The sequence below is a fragment of the Callospermophilus lateralis genome, chromosome 6, assembly GCF_048772815.1.
Source record: "Callospermophilus lateralis isolate mCalLat2 chromosome 6, mCalLat2.hap1, whole genome shotgun sequence".
NCBI classification, from domain to species: domain Eukaryota; kingdom Metazoa; phylum Chordata; class Mammalia; order Rodentia; family Sciuridae; genus Callospermophilus; species Callospermophilus lateralis.
In genome coordinates, this window is record NC_135310.1 from 112,989,362 (window position 1) to 113,006,372 (window position 17,011).

The 17,011-nt window shown below is 47.7% G+C and overlaps 1 protein-coding gene across 1 annotated transcript in view; it reads left to right on the forward strand.

Annotated features, from left to right (window-relative positions):
* Window positions 1-2,858: 2,858 nt before the first annotated feature.
* The window catches only part of LOC143402597 (gastricsin-like), a 37,272-nt gene continuing 23,119 nt past the window's right edge, over window positions 2,859-17,011 (forward strand). The window contains exons 1-6 of the mRNA XM_076860161.1: window positions 2,859-2,923; window positions 3,991-4,141; window positions 4,486-4,603; window positions 5,510-5,628; window positions 5,969-6,168; window positions 7,165-7,287. Of these exons, the coding sequence (XP_076716276.1) occupies window positions 2,859-2,923; window positions 3,991-4,141; window positions 4,486-4,603; window positions 5,510-5,628; window positions 5,969-6,168; window positions 7,165-7,287 (776 nt within the window). The remainder of the gene's footprint in view (window positions 2,924-3,990; window positions 4,142-4,485; window positions 4,604-5,509; window positions 5,629-5,968; window positions 6,169-7,164; window positions 7,288-17,011) is intronic.

Here is a 17,011-nt window from a genome sequence, read left to right on the forward strand (position 1 = left end):
GGGGCTGTATCTCAGTGGCAGAGGGCTTGCCTAGTATGTGTGAGGCACTGGGTTCAATTCTAACCACTGCATAAACAAAACTAAACCAACAAGGGCATGCTGTCCACCTACAATGATAAAAAAAATAAATAAAAATAAAAAAGACTCTAAGGCTTGGTCTCAACAATGGGGTGAGAGCAACACAATTGATTAGTGATGTCTGGCTTGGGTGAAGGATGGGCAGTGATAGCTTCCATGCTATGTATGTTACTCTTTAAGAGAGACTCTGAGCTCTCAGTGTCATTTTAAAAGATGTCTTTGAGCTGGTAAAGGGGTCATAGCAGGAAAAAGGCCTCTTTGAGGCACATGTTGTAGGATTGGGGGCAAGACAAGTGGATATAAGCTGTTATGAAGAAGACACTACGGGAAGACAATCAACAGTCTCCACTTTTGGGGGGTCAATGTAGGGGTAGGTGGGCACGTGGGGAAGGCTTGGGTCTTGAAAGGTGAAGCAAGTTTTCATGTGAGTGCATTTGGGAAGGGTCTTTCATATGGAGGACAGAGCATGGAGGCAAGAAAATACCACCCCTTCTGTAAGAAAGGAGTGTGCACGGTGGAAGAAGAGCTTGGACACTTGGCAGGAAACGGAGAGCATCCTGCATGGTTGAGTGTCAAGCTTGGATTTCATTTACTTAGCCACAGGGGACCCTAACTTTTTTTTTTTTTTGTGTGTGTGTGTGTGTGTGTGTGAGTATGGATTGAATGCATGGTGATTTGCCAATGAGCAACATCCCCTGAGCTTTTTAAATACTATTATTTGATATTTATTTTGAAAGTGGCTGTCACTAGTTGCATAAGGCTTTATTACATTGGTGAGTCTGGCCACAAAATTGCAATCCTCCTACCTCAGTCTCCTGAGATGCTAGGATTACAGCCATGTAACACTGCACACAGCTTATGACAAACTTTGAGGCACGTGAGGCAGAAAGGAAATGAGACAAGGGGGTAGGAGGGACTGCAGATCCTCAGATCCTGGCAGCTGATCAGGGATGCCTATCCCAATGCTGAAGCCAGGGACACTCAGAAGGGATGTGGTGTCACTAGGCCTGGGGAAGGCGAGCCTGACAACTGTCAGACCCCTGGTTTCCTACCACAGGAGGAAGGGTCCCTGGAACCCCAGCCTGGGGTCTAGTAGGCCTCCCGAGGTCAGGACATTCCATGGACTTAGCAGGAATCCAAGGATCCTATGACTCTTTTTCCTTTTCTTCCGGATGTGGGGATGCCCAGCTCAGGGGAAATGCTCCCTGACTTGCCTTCCTCTCCAGAGTCCCATTTGCTCTGGGGACTTCAGGGAGGAAGGGATCTGAATTGGCATTGACAACCATCAGGCAGGGACCTCCCTCTCTGGAAGGGGTGGACAGACTCTAGTTCCTTCTCTGCCTCCCCCATCATGAGGCCTGTGGGGGATGCCCAGGTCTGGATAGGTAGTGGGCGGTGGTGGCCAGAGTGGAAAATCCCCTGCTGGCCAGATGCTGTCTTTGGTTGGCAGGTGTGGCCCTGGCCTTCTGCCTGGGGCCCAAAGGTGTGACCAATCTGTTTGGAGCCCTGAGTGCTGGGTACAAAGTGGCAGAGAGGGTGCTGGCATGGGGACTTTTTCCTGGCAGTCCAGTTTCAGGTCAGCTCAGCCTTGGGAAGATTGTAGATGAGAAGACGGGGAGGTGGCAGTGAGGGGTAGGGGAGGTGGGGGGATGGGTGTGGGGGGGGCCCAGATGATGGAGAGAGGGACATGAAAAAGCAGACCTGGGCCAGAGAGGGGCAGACCAGGGCTTGGTGAAGGGCAGTGGGGGACACAGAGGCCTCTCAGGAGAACTAGGGCAGGGCAGAGTTGCAGGGGGTGTAGGGAGAGACAGTGAAGAAGGGGACAAGGACAGGGTGGTCCTCTGCTTGTGCCATGTTCCCGGCTCCTCTCCATTCTGTTGCCTGAGGCATGACCAATGCCCAGATGGTGTACCCTGTGAGTGTGACCTGGGCATGTGCTGAGGGTTTCTCCAAGTCCCCTGATGGATCTGGAAAGCCTCAGAAGACACCCCCAGTCAGTGACTTCTGCCACTGGTCTCCAGCCCCATCCCAAGCATCAGAACTGCCTTGTTAGCAACATGTCCTCATCACCATGCTACCTACTCATCCGGGACCCCCACACATACCCCAATTCCATCCCAAGGAGTTGGGGTGCTGGGAGCCAGTACTTGAGCCAGACCACCAGGGGCATCACTTAAGCACACAGTTCTCAATGATGTCACCCCTACTGGGGGACGTTAGTTAACTCCTACACACATTTCTGATTGTTACAGCTCAGGGACTGCTCCTGGCACCCAGTGGGCAGCCACCAGGATGGTGTCAACCTGCCTACAGGACACAGGAGAGTGCCCATAACAAAGATCCTGTGATCCCCAATGTCAAGACTTGCTGGCCAAGAAACCTGCCTACGTTCCTATGCCCCTCTCTCTGTCTCTGCCTCTTAGACCTCACCCCAAATGCCCACACCAACCACTGTTCCTGGAGGAGGAGCAGCTCTGCCCCTCCATCTTATGGCTGCTTTGTTCTGTCTTATCACTGGTACCTCCTGGCCTCTGCTGTTGGATTCAAAAGTCAACAAGTTGAAAAGTCAGCTGTGGCCATGGTCCAGGGGGAAAACACAGTAACAATGCCTACCTGGTGTACAGGGGACACCCTGGTTAGGGTCATGCTTGCCCAGGGCACGGAGGGAGGGACTCGGCCACATCCAGGGGGTATAAAGAGGGAGTGCTGAAGTCTTCACTCCAGTGCGACTGTGGACCTCAGAGTGGCGCTTGCTCTGTGACCAGCTGGGAATCGGCATCATGAAGTGGATGGTGGTGGCCTTGGTCTGCCTCCTGGCCTTGGAGGCATCGACTACACTTGTCAGGTGAGTGTGGACCTGGCTGTGGGTGCAGGGAACCTCAGGAAGCCTGCAGCCCTGTGTGGAGCAGCTAGTCTGGGGCAGCAGCTGGGTCTGAGCGGGATTCCCTGTTGGGCCAGGGAAGGCTGCCCCTGCTGGAGCCCCCCAGACTGAGGGGAGAAGATGGTCCTGAAGCAGAGAGTAGGGTGACTATGCCCACGCCGGCCTTTACAAGAAGGGTGTGGTTTCTTCCTACAGATAATAACACTCCTTTCTAGAGGAGAAGATAATCTCTCCAAAAATTTCCTGAGACCCCAAATTGGTTGGAAGAAGCCAAAGTCATTTTAGCAAAAACACTAATTCCTGTAAATCACTATAACATGAGGGGTTGAAAACTCAGGATGGAGCAGGTGATCTGGTTCAGGAACACAGGGCTCCCCGCCTGCCACCCTGCCTGCTGTGCCACCTGGGAAGAGTGCAGAGGGCCTTTCCTGTGTGCAGTTTTATAGCCACACATTCAATCAGCTGCATTTAAACATATTAGGGGATTATTGCTGCTCCCCTACTCCATGGTGTATCTCATAGGCAGTACCAGGTACCAGAGTGCACCACAGGAAGGGACGCCCTTTGGTGTGAGTTTTGCTATTTCTGAGATCTATTTTATTTTATTTCTATGTTTTCATGTTTCTGGTGACTGCACCCAGGTCAGGCACACGCTCAGCAAATGTTCTCCCACTGAGTCACATCCCAGACCTGACCCTTAAACAACAAAAGAACAAATATCAGCAGACATCCTCTGGAAGGTGTAAAGTCCCAGCGTCCCAAGTCCCTCTCCCCTTCATGGGAAGTATTTTCAGGGTCTCTGAGAGCAGAGGCCAGGGCAGGAGCAGGACCCCTGAGAGGGGCTGAGGGCAGGCATGAGGGAAGTTCATTGTTTCCTGAGTCTTGGAGAAGTGCTGAGTGAGGTTGAAAGAAGTGGAGAAGGAAAGAAAGAAGAGGAAGAGGGAAGGAGTCGAGGGAGATCATCAGGGAGAGAAGAAATGAGAAGGTAGAGGCAGGAGGGGGGCCCTGCCCTGACACCCAGCCTCCCCTAGGGTCCCCCTGAGGAAAATGAAGACTATGCGTCAGACCATGAGGGAAAAGGGCTTGCTGGGGGACTTCCTGAGGACCCACAAGTACGACCCCGCTCAGAAGTACCGCTTCAGCGACTTCAGCGTGCTCTATGAGCCCATGACCTACATGGATGTGAGTCCTAGTCTCTAGGTGTCCCTGTCCCTGCTGCCAAACCTGGGGACTCCTTGGGCTCCCACCCTGAGGCTGTTCCCTTCTCCCAGTCCTGCCAGCCAGGGCCACCCTGCTGTGAGTGGCCCATTGGGCAGAGCATGGGGAGGGCCCCAATGACCTGGCAGCTGACCTGGCACAGAGACCACATGGCTGCCCTGGGCAGGCTGGGACTGAGGCCTGTGTGTCTGGGACCCTGGCTTTTGGTGATGCTTTAGGGCAGGGCTGTCCTAGGAAGGACACTGCCCATGGAGAAGCCTGGCCCCAGGGTCCCCCTAATGCTCACAGCTGTCCCCATGGCTTCCCAGGCTGCCTACTTTGGTGAGATCAGCATCGGGACTCCACCCCAGAACTTCCTGGTCCTGTTTGACACTGGCTCCTCCAACCTGTGGGTGCCCTCGGTCTACTGCCAGAGCCTGGCCTGCAGTGAGTGCTGGGCTGGGCAGGGAGGGCCCCTGGGCAGGGCTGGGCACTGGCATGTCCAGGGATGCAGGCAGGGAAGGGTGCTCACTCCTGAGGAGGACCAGGGACTTGTTGAGGGTCTCAGGGCATCAACAAGCCAGAGGGAGGAGGCTGGCCCTGCTCCAGGGTGGCCCCTTGCCTTGCCTTGTGTCGGGATGGACCCCTTCATCTCTGCCATCCACCTCACCCCCTCCAGTTCATTCCGCTCCACCCTCTCCTGCTCACTGGGCAGTGCTGCTCCTCCCGTAAGGACGCTGTTCACTCTTGTGCCTCGCCCTCCACTCTCCTATCCACTAGCTTCTCCCTGAGTTTCTCCAGGGACTGACCACAACTATACTGGATGTGGTCCCTGTCCTGGAGTCATTTAGGGAGACAGAGGATCTTCAGTTTTAAGTCTGCCCTGATTCCTTCCAAAATCTTGGGGCTGGAGTGTGGACATGTCTGTCCACCATGGGCACACCCCATGCCATCTCTACATCCCAGGATGCCCAACTCCAGGGTGAATTGAGGTTGGGGTGAGTGGATTCTTCTCTTGGCCTCCCCGCACTCCTCACTGAATGAGCATTTCCCACTAGGCTTTGTGCCAATTTCTGGTGGGGTAGAGACAGAGGTGGAGTCTAGGGCACCTGCTTACAGGGAGGTCATCATCCGGGCATCCAATTACCTGTGAAACATGGGCTTTCAGGCCAATGCCTTCCAACTAAGAGGATCCAGGGGCCAAGGCTGTCAGTCCCTCCTTGGTGACCAGGTGGGGGTGCTGAAGCCTCAGGCTGGGAGCTTAGGCTGAGGGCCAGGCAGAAGTGCAGCCCATGAGCCTGAGAGCCAGGCAGCCCTCTGCTCACCCCTGGCCTCCATGGCTCCCTCCTGCAGCCACACACCCTCGCTTCAACCCCAGCAAGTCCTCCACCTTCTCCACCAATGGGCAGACCTTCTCCATGCAGTATGGTACCGGCAGCCTCACTGGCTTCTTCGGCTATGACACCCTGACTGTGAGTGCTCCAGCTGCCACCCCCACCCAGGATGGGGGTGTGAGAGGGTGGGGACCTAGATGTCCTTGTTCTTTCCTGTCCAGGGATGGGGCACCAGAGTGACCAGTCAGATAGTGCCTTTTTTCAGGAGCTTAGAACTGGGGGGCAGAGGTGTGGGGATGGGAGGCTACAGTGAAGGAGGCCCTTGGAAGAGAAGTGACAGTTGGGATGCCCGTGGAGAAGTGGGCAGATGGGCCAGAGGAGGAGGGAAGACCATGGAGGGTCTCTGGTGGCATGGGGCAGGAGGACATAGATGCAGTCAAAAGTGTCACCTCCCCTCCAATGTGTCTTCCTCCCACAGGTCGAGAGCATCCAGGTCCCCAACCAGGAGTTCGGCCTGAGTGAGCAGGAGCCGGGTACCTTTTTTGTCTATATGCAGTTCGATGGCATCATGGGCCTGGCCTACCCTGCCCTGTCCGCAGGAGGTGCCACCACAGCCCTGCAGGGCATGTTGCGGGTGGATGCCCTGTCCAGCCCCATGTTCAGCGTCTACCTCAGCAAGTGAGAGACTGCCCTGCGGGTCCCTAACTCCTGCCCTGTACCAAGTTCTGATCCCTTGGGGTGAGGAGACCTCCCAGCAGGGGGTGGCTGGGCCATGCTTGTTCAGAGCCTCAGCTCCTGGGCTCTGACTCTCCTGCTCCCCTGCCCCTGCCCCAGTCCACTCTCAGGACACAGGATGGTCTCTCCTTCTTCAGTCTGAACTTCTCCCAGGTGTCGCTGCTCTAATTCCCATGTCTTGGGCCCGCCTGCTGCTCTGGGCCCTGAGAGCCCACTGCCTCGCCTGTGCCTCTCCCTGAGGTCTCTCTGTCCAGTGACCCGCTGCCTCACCTCCTGCATGAGTCCTTCTAGGTCTTGGAGTCTCCTGGTCTAGGCCCTCGACTATTCCTCACCCACTGATTCCCCAGCCCCCACAGCAGGCCAGTTCAGGAGGCCCTGGGCCTGGCTTTTCTCTCTTGCTGACCAGCTTTCTTCCTCTCTACCGTCTAGAGTCAGTTTCATCTTAATGCTGTGGCTTGGTCTCCTTATCCTGCTTTCAACACATTGACCCTGTCACTAACACTAGGGACTCCTTTTGGCTGTTTCCACACCACATGAACCTCTAGGAACAACCCACTCTGCTACCACTAAGGGGATTCTTCTGGAAGAAACATGGCCTGTCTTTTCCTCCCCTCCACCAAAGCCCTGCCCATGTCCACTTGCAGAGGAAAAGAAAAAGTTGGGTATCTGTGAGGCTCCTGGTGACAGGGCGCAGCAAAGACATGAAATGAAAAGCAGAAGACAGCACAGTGTGGGTGGGGTCTACAGAGTTGGGGCTGTCCTTGACATAGGGCATTGTGGGACAGTGCCATTCAGAAGTCTGAGGGGACCCATGGCCCTGTCTTCAGAAAAACCTTTTGGAAACCAGGGAAGGAGCTCTTTCCCTCTGAAGGTGACTGCTTAGCATGGGTGCCCACTCCTTGGCCATTCCTTCACTTCCTTTGCCTGTGTGTCCTGCAGCCAAGAGGGATCTGAGGACGGAGGAGCGGTCATCTTTGGAGGTGTGGATGAGAGCCTGTACACAGGGCAGATCTTCTGGGCTCCTGTCACCCAGGAGCTCTACTGGCAGATCAGCATCCAGGAGTGAGTCTGGGTTGGGGGTTCCTGGGGACGCTCCTTCCTTGGAGCTGGCTTCTGGGCACCTGTAGCATGCACTCATCCAGGCTCCACTGAGGTGTGGTCACCGAGGACTCCTGTAGCCTGTCCTCCCTAGAGCCTCAGCTGGCCTCCTCAGGGGCATCATGGCTGAGTCTGGAGAAAGGGGTGGGGGGCACATGTGGAATCCCAAGTACTGGAGAAGCTCCTGTCCAATCACACAGGACCCCACAGATTCAAAACTGAGGTATGTGGGACAACTAACTTGTTCCATGTCTTTTTTAAAAAACATGATGTCCCTGGTTTTCAGTGCTTCTCAAAACTTCCTTGAAGTCATTAGAAATAGACCCCTGGGCCATTTAGTTGACCCTGCATAGACCTAGTGGGAATGTGAGGCAGCGAGTAGTTGCACTGGCCTCAGGTATGCTTGCTCCCCAGTGCCGGGAAGGTCCCCCCTGGCTGCCCTGTCCTGGTCAGGCTGAGGCTGCCCTCTTCTTGCCACCCAGGTTCTATGTTGGGGAAGAGGCTTCTGGCTGGTGCTCCCAGGGCTGCCAGGCCATGGTGGACACAGGAACCTCTCTGCTTGTTGTGCCCAAGAAGCACCTGAGCTCCCTTCTGCAGACCATTGGGGCCCAGGAGGATGAGTATGGACAGGTGGGTGTGGCCTGGATGTCCCCTGGCCAGGAGAGTCCACTCAGAGCCATTTCTAGTTCCACATGGGACACCAAACTAGCATGGGCTCCATGCTTGTGCTGCCCAATGTACTGAGTATGGGGTACCCAACACCAGGTCCTGGGACAGGCTGAGGCTGGAGGGTGGTTAAGGTGGAGCCATATGTGGGTGCCGAGGGACATGGGAAGTCACTGTCAGGCACGAATTTCTTCTGTGCTACCGTCCATTCAGGAAATCAGATTGATTGCTGGTTGGGTTTTTGAGTTAGAACAATGTAACTGGAATGTTGGGGCAACAAAGGGAGCTACAAGGGACAAACCTTCAGTCCACACCTCCCTCTCCTCCACACAGCTATGCCCCCTCGCTCCTGTGTGTCCTGCCAAATGAGATGGGTCATCTATTTAGCTCTCCCCACTAGGGGAGGGTGCCCTGCTCCACTTTTTGCACATGGCTGTGTGGTTTCAAAGGACACCTGCAGGGAAAGGGCAGCGATTCAACCTCTCAGAGGGGTCATTCAGGCAGAAGGAGCGCCTTTGGGTGTGTGACATTCTCAGGTCTCTCCTGATGTCACCCACTCTAGCAGAGCACCTGACACCCACGCAGTTCCTACATAGCATTTGCACTGAACTGTGCTCTCTGCTCCAAAAAGAGGTCTTGGGCATCCGGGAGGATTAGCAGGTGCTCTGGGGTGAGGAATGAGGGGACCTGGAAGAACCTGTTTCTCTGCAGTTTTTCGTGAACTGTAATGACGTCCAGAACCTGCCCACCTTCACCTTCGTCATCAACGGGGTGCAGTTCCCTCTGCCACCCTCTGCCTACATCCTCAATGTAAGTCCTGGTCCCTGGGGCTGAGCCACTGGGGTGGAGGAACAGGTGCAGCCAGAGAAGCTCCACCTGGCCCTGTGCCATTTCCTAACTCATGTCACCTGGGATTATCCCTACCAGAAGAGTGTCACCCATGATCAGTTATTCTCTTAATCAGTGGAGAGGGGCTCTGTCTAGGGCTAGTCACTGTGCAGCCCGGTGCCCAGGCTTCCCACATGATTGTCACAGCATTTGATGGGGGAGATTCTCATTCTCTTTTACAAATGGAAACCTGGAGTTTCATAGAGGTTCAATAGCTGATCCCCCTGCACAGATGATGAGGGTGAAGGCAAAGTTTCAGTCAAGTTGGTCTTTCTCCAAGCCTTAATGACCCTGAAGACCTGCTATAAATCATGTGCAGGAGGGGTCTTGGGGGAAGAAGAGTTCCCCCCATGGGGACAGGCCAAGGCAGCCTGAACTCACCGATTTGAGAACCTCTCCCAACAGCCCCTACTCTGGTGAATCAGCTGGTCTTTGAGTCCTCAGGGGCAGTTCTTTCTCTGCTCATCTCTAAAAGTGTGCCAGTGACCCAGGGCTGAGGGCTGAGTAGTGCCCAGGCCATGTGTGACCAAATGCCTTTCTCTGTGGAGCAGGAGGATGGCTACTGCTCTGTGGGTCTGGAATCCATCGACATGTCCTTGGAGGATGGCCAGCCCTTTTGGATTCTTGGGGACGTCTTCCTCAGGTCCTACTATTCCATCTTTGACCTGGCCAACAACAGGGTGGGCTTTGCCACTCTCGCCTAGACTTTCCTCCTGGACACCTGGGCTCCCGTCCTCCTCTCGGCCCCATGTTGCCTGCGTCCTCTCTGCATTCTGCCCTCCTCTGTGGACCTTCTCTAATAATAAATAGTTTCCCATGTTACCAACCTGTTGTTTTTGGAGCTTTCTTGTGGCGTGGTCTTGGCCTCAGGGAATGAGGAGAGTAGGAATCAGGACAAGTCTCCCTCTGAAGGACCTGTGAGGCCATGAGGTTCCCTGGTGGGTCACTGAGATGAAAAGAGAAAGAGAGCCTGAGCTGAGGCTTGGGAGAGGCCCTGAGCCCTCAGAGCCTGGAGTGTCTGCACAGCTTCCCTCTAGAGAGGCTGACCGTGGCAAAGGGTCCCATCTCTAACGACCTGAGATGCTCTGTCGGTCCACTTGTCCACACCCTGGGGTACCGCCAACCCCAGGACCCACAAGTATGTCCTCTCAGAGTGTGACTGGGGGCCCAATTCCCAGGTCTAGATGTCTGTCCTTCAGCTCTTAATCAACATTGGCCAGAATTTTCTGAAGATTCTAGACACCTGTGTGCCCTTGCAACCTTCATGGAATCCTAGAGCGGGGAGGCTGTGCTAGAAACTACTTCTAGGAGGGCTTCTGGAGCCTCTGGGCTGAGTCAGGAAGATTGCATTTACCTGGACTCCTAGGTCCCAGGACTTTCATTTGAAGGAGGGCTGACCCAGAGCTATGGACAGGGTCAAAAGCAGTAGAAGACAGGAAATAATTAAAATCGGAGCTGAAATCAAAGAAATTGGAAAAAAAATCAAAAACAGTTGAAGAAACAAAAAGTTGGTTCTTTGAAAAAATAAATAAAATTGATAAACCCTTAGCCAAGCTAAAAAAGAGATAGAGAAAACTCAAATTAATGAATTCTTGATGATGAAAAAGAAAATATCACCATGGACACTATTGAAATACAGATGATAATCAGAAACTATTTTGAAAATTTATACTCTACTAAAATAAAAAATCATGAAGATATCAACAAATTTCTAGACATATGACCTACCCAAATCAAATCAGGAGGACACAGAACATTTAAATAAATTAATTTTAAGCAATGGAATTAAAGACACCATCAAAAGCCTACCAACAACAAAAAGCCCAGGTTTAGAAATATTCTCAGCTGAGTTCTCCAGACCTTTAAAGAAGAACTAACACCAATCCTCCTCAAATTATTCCATAAAATAGAAAAGAAGGGAACCCTTTCAAACTCATACTATCAACCTGACACCAATCCAGACAAAGAACATCATGGGAAGAAAACTTCACACCAATATCCATGATGAACACAGTTGCAAAAATTCTTAATAAAATACTGGCAAATTGCATACAAAAACATATTAAAAAGGCAGTGCATTATCAAGAAGGGTTCCTCCCAGGAATGCAAGGTTGGTTCAACCTCTGGAAATCAATAAATGTAATTAATCACCACAATAGACTTAAAGACAAAAATCACATGATTATCTCAATAGATGCAGAAAAAGCATTGAACAAAATACAGCATCCATTTATGTTCAAAACACGAGAGATAGTAGGAACATAGTTCAACATTGTAGAAGGTATATATGCTAAGCTGAAGGCCAACATCTTTCTAAATGGAGAAAAAAAAATAAAAGAATTCCAAAGCAGGGCTGGGGATGTGGCTCAAGTGGTAGTGTGCTCGCCTGGCATGTGTGTGGCCTGGGTTCGATCCTCAGCACCACATACAAACAAAGATGTTTGTCCGCCGAGAACTAAAAAAATATATATTAAAATTCTCTCTCTCTCTCTCTCCCTCTCTCTCTCTCTCTCTCTCTCTCTCTCTCTTAAAAAAAAGAATTCCAAGAATTTCCTCCTAAAAGTGGCAGAACAAGACATGGATTCCCTCTTTTGTCACTCCTATTCAACAAGAGTCTTTGAGACTCTTGCCAGAGCACTAGATCAAAGAAAGAAATTAAAGGATAAGAAAAGGAAAGATAACTCAAACTATCCCTATGGCCAACAAGATGATTCTGTATTTAGAAGACCCCCAAAAATTCCACCAGAAGACTTCAAGAACTCATAAACAAATTCAGCAAAGTAGTAGGATATAAAACTAACACCCAGAAATCAATTGCATTCCTATCATTCACTGATGGATCAACTGAAAAAGAAATTAGGAAAACTATCCCATTCACAATCGTCTGAAAAAAAATTAAAATATTTGGGTATCAATCTAACAATGCAGGTGAAAGACCCCAAAATCAAAACTACAAAACACTAAAGAAAGAAATTGAAGAAGACCTTAGAGAATGGAAATATCTCCATGTTCTTGGATAGGCAGAATTCGTATTGTCCAAATGGCCATACTACAAAAAGCTCTACATGGATTTAATGCAGTTCTTTTTAAAATTTCAATGATACTTGATGTTGTTGCCAGAGCCCTGTCAGAGGAGATTCCTGCCCAGGAGGTGTGAAATTAAAAGTCCTTGGAAAATTAAAAGTCTGAAATAATCAGTAAGAAGTAAGACAAAGACAAAGGTTAGATTTAAAAAGTGGAGCATCTGATGGGTCTTCCAGTTTTTATAGGAACTGGAACTGGACAATTGAAAAAGGCCCCAATCCTTTATTGAAGTGGGAGTACACAAAGCCAGGGTTAAGTTTTCAGTGGGAGGGATCTTGTTTCAGTAGCAGGTCTTGCAGGAAACAGGTTGATTGGCATCTAGCAACACCCATCTCTGGGAGGCAGTTTGGCTGTAGCGGGTCACTCTCATTTGCAAGGTTAAGCTTGAACTCCAGCAGTGAGCCAGGACAGGGCACCACGTGAATCCAGCATTCTGGAACCAATGGATTTCAACTGGGAGTTCCCAGAATCAGGTTTTCCTGCCTAATGACTTGAATGTTGCTCAGTCCACACATGGCTCATAGATGGCTTCCCACAGTTGTTCTTCATAGAAACAGAAAAAGCAGTCATGATATAAATTTGGGAAAAGAAGAGGACCAGATACCCAAAGCAACCCTCAGTGAGAAAAGTGAAGCAGGAGGCATCACAATTCCAGACTTAAATTATACCACAGAGCTATAGTAACAAAACAGCATGGTATGGGCAACAAAACAGACATGGAGACCAATGGTTCAGAATAGAAGACACTGAGACAAACCCACATAAATGCAGTTATCTCATATTAGACCAAGGTGGCATTAACATCCATTAGAGAAAATATAGCCTCTTTAACAAATGGTGCTGGGATAACTGGAAATTCATATGAAGCAAAATAAAATTTATCCCCTCTCATCCCTCACAAAACTCAACTCAAAGTGGATCATGGATCTAGGCATTAGACCAGAGACCCTGCACCTACTACAAAAAAACGTAGAACCAATCTCCATCATGTCACTTAGGAACCAAATTCCTCAACAAGGAATTCCTAAAGCACATAAAATAAAATCAAGAATCAATAAATGGGATGCTATCAAACTAAAAACTTCTTCACAGCAAACTGTCAAGAATGTGAAGAGAGAGCCTACAGAATGGGAGAAAATCTTTGCCACTTGCACCTCAGAGCATTAATCTCCAGGATGTATAATGAACTCAAAAAACTTAACACCAACACAAAAGAAAACAAACAAATAATCCAATCAATAAATAGGCAAAGGAACTGAACATATACTTCAAAAAAGAAGAAATATGATTGTTTAACAAATATATGAAAAAATTTCAACATCTCTAGCAATGAGAGAAATGAAAATTTAAACTACACTGAGATTTCATCTTACTCCCATCAGAATGGCAATCATCAAGAAGACAAGTAACAGTAAACCTTGGTGAGGATGTGGGGGGAAAGGCACACTCATACATTGCTGGAGGGAGTGCAAATTGGTGCAATCCCTCTGGAAAGCAGTATGGAGATTCCTCAGAAAACATGGAATGAAACCACCATTTGACCCAGTTATCCCACTCCTTGGTACATACCCAATGGACTTAAAATCAGCATATTACAGTGACACAGCCACATCATGTTTATAGCAGCTCAATTTGCAATAGCTAAACTGTGGAACCAACCTAGGTGCCCTATCAGCAGATGAATGAAAAAGAAATTATGGTATATATACATTATGGAATAGTACTCAGCCTTAAAGAAGAGCAAAGTTTGCAGGTAAATGGATGGAACTGTAGATAATCATTATAAGTGCAACAAGCCAATCCCCCCAAAGCAGAGGCTGAATGTTCTCTCTGATTTGAGGATGCTAACACACAATAGAGGGAGAAAGGAAGACTAGAAGCACTTTGGTTTGGACAAAGGGAAATAAAGGGAAGGGAGGAAGGATGGGAATAGAAAAGACAGTAGAATGAATTGGACATAATTTTCCTATGTTCATATATGAATACATGACTAGTGTAACTCCACATCATGTACAACCACAAATGGGAAGTTATACTGCATTATGTGTAATATGTCAAAATACGTTCTACTCTCATGTAGAACTAAAAGAAATTAAAATATTTTTAAAAGTTTAAAGGAGTCAAAATTAAAAAAAAATCAGATTCTCAATAAACAAAATAAGGATGAATTGAAAACCTGTAGAAGGAAGGAAATAATTAAGGTTAGAACTGAAATTTATGAAACAGATAATAAGTTTTTTTTTTTAATACAAAGGATTGTGGCCAGGTGCAGTGGTGTATGCCTGTAATCACAGTGGCTCAGGAGATTGAGGCAGGAAGATCTTGAGTTCAGAGCCAGTCAGCCAGTCTCAGCAGCAGCAAGATGCTAAGCAATTCAGTGAGACTCTGTTTCTAAATAAAATATGAAATAGGGCTGTGGATGTGGCTCAGTGGTCAAGTGCCCCTGAGTTCAATCCCTGGTACCCTCCCCACACACACACACACAAAATTAGAGACAAAATGGAGATATCATCACAGACATCACAGAAATCCAGACAATCATTATGAACTATTTGGGAAACTTATACCCTCATAAAGTGGAAAATAAAGAAGGAGTAGATAGATGAGTTTCTAAATATACATGACATACCAGATTGAACCAAGTGAATACAGAAAACAAAAACATAGCCATAAAAAACAATGATATTGAAGTAGTAATTAAAAGCCTTCCACCACAGAAAGCCCAGGACCAGGTGGATTCTCCACTGAATACTAACATATTTCTAAAGAAGAACTAATGCCAACGCTTCTCAAATTATTCTGTGAAACAGAAAGAGGGAGGGGAGCAGTTCTCAATTCATTTTATGAAGTCAGTATCACCCTGATACCTGAATCAGTTAAGGACACATCAAGGAAAGAAAACTACAGAACAATATCCCTGATGAACATAGACACAAAATTCCTTAATACAATATTAGCAGGTCATATTCAACAACACAGTAAAGAGATTGTACTTCATGATCCTGTTGGTTTAAATTCTGTCATGCACAGGTGATTCCAAATATGCAAATCAATAAGTATAATTCAACACATAAATGGTATTAAGAGAAAAGTCACATAAGCATCTGAATGGACACAGAGAAAAAGCTTAGGATATTTATCACTCACTCATGATAAAAGCACTGATGAAACTAGGGATAGAAGGAGCTTTTTCAGCACCATAAAGGCTATTCTATACAACAAGCCCAAAGCCACCATCATAGTGAATGGGGAACAACTGAAAGCATATCTTCTAAAATCAGGAACAAGACAAGGATGTTCACTCTCACCACTCCTTTTCAATTTGGCACTTGGAAGTTTAGTCAAAGCCATTAGGCAAGTGAAGGAAATAAAAGGGATACAAACAGGAGAGAATTCAGATTACCACTGTTTGCAGATGATATGATCCTTTACTTAGAAGATCCAAAGAATTCCACCAAAGGACTTCTAGAATTAATAATCAAATTGAGCAAAATGTCAGGAGGCAACATCAACACACAATCATCAGTAGCTTTCCTGTACACCAGTAATGAATCTGCTAAAAGAAATCACCTAGGGACACAATTCCATTCACAATAGCCTAAAAATAATAGGCAAGGGGCTGGGGTTGTGGCTCAGTGGTAGAGCGCTCCCCTAGGATGAACGAGGCACTGGGCTTGATCCTCAGCACCACATAAATGTAAAATGGAGATATTGTGTCCACCTAAAACTTAAGAATAAATATTTTTTAAAAATACACAAGCAAGTAAGTTGGAAGTATGTAAGCAAATAATCCTTTAACAAATCGAACCAAGGAGGTGAAAGATCCCTTACAACAAAAATTATAAACACCGAAAAAATAAATTGGAGAAGACACTTGATGATAGAAAGAACTCCCATGTTCATGGATAGGCAGAATTAATAATGTGAAAGTGGCAACGTTACCGAAGGCAATCCACAGAGGTAGTGCACTCCCCATCAAAACTCCAAATTACATTCTGTTTATATATATGGTGGAGATGGGTCTTCTAAATCAAGAAGAATGCATTACAATTCTTATTACATATATAGAGCATGATTTTTCATATCTCTGGTTTTATACATAGAATATTTACACCAATTCGTGTCTTCATACATGTACTTTGGATAGTAATGATCATCACATTCCACCATCATTAATTACCCCATGCCCCCTCCCTTCCCCTCCAACCCCTCTGCCCTATCTATAGTTTGTCTATTCCTCCCATGCTCCCCCTCCCTGTCCCACTATGAATCAGCTTCCTTATAGCAAAGAAAACATTCAACATTTGGTTTTGGGGGATTGGCTATACACATAGGAATAAGAACTCAAATTGGCACTATTTGCTGATGATATGACTCTATACCTGGAAGACCCTAAAAGTACCAGCAGAAAACTCCTAGAACTAGTAAACGAATTCAGCAAAGTTGCAGGATATAAAATCAACACCCATAAATCAAAGGCATTTCTATATATCAGTGACAAATCCTCAGGGAAATGAAGAAAACTACCCCATTCTCAATAGCCTAACAAACAAACAAACAACAACAAAACAACAACAACAACAAAAGAGGTAAAAGAACTATATAATGAAAATCACAAAACCCTAAAGAAAGAAATCAAAGAAGACCTCAGAAGATGGAAAGATCTACCTTACTCTTGAATAAGCAGAATTAATATTATCAAAATGACCATACTTCCAAAGCAATTCTGATCAAAATTCCAATGACATTCCTCATAGAAACAGAAAAAGTAATCATGAAATTGTTCTGGAAAAAATTGAGAGACCCAGAATAGCTAAAGCAATCCTTAGCAGGAAGAGTGAAGCAGGTGGCATACCAGACCTCAGCATTGGGTTTTTTGGGATTGACTAGATCACTTAGCATTATCTTCTCTAATGCCATCCATTTACATGCAAATGCCATGATTTTATTCTCTTTTATTGCTGAGTAGTATTCCATTGTGTAGATATGCCCTTTTTTTAAATCCATGGAGGGACAGGGGAGGTACTGGGGAATAAATTGACCAATTAGT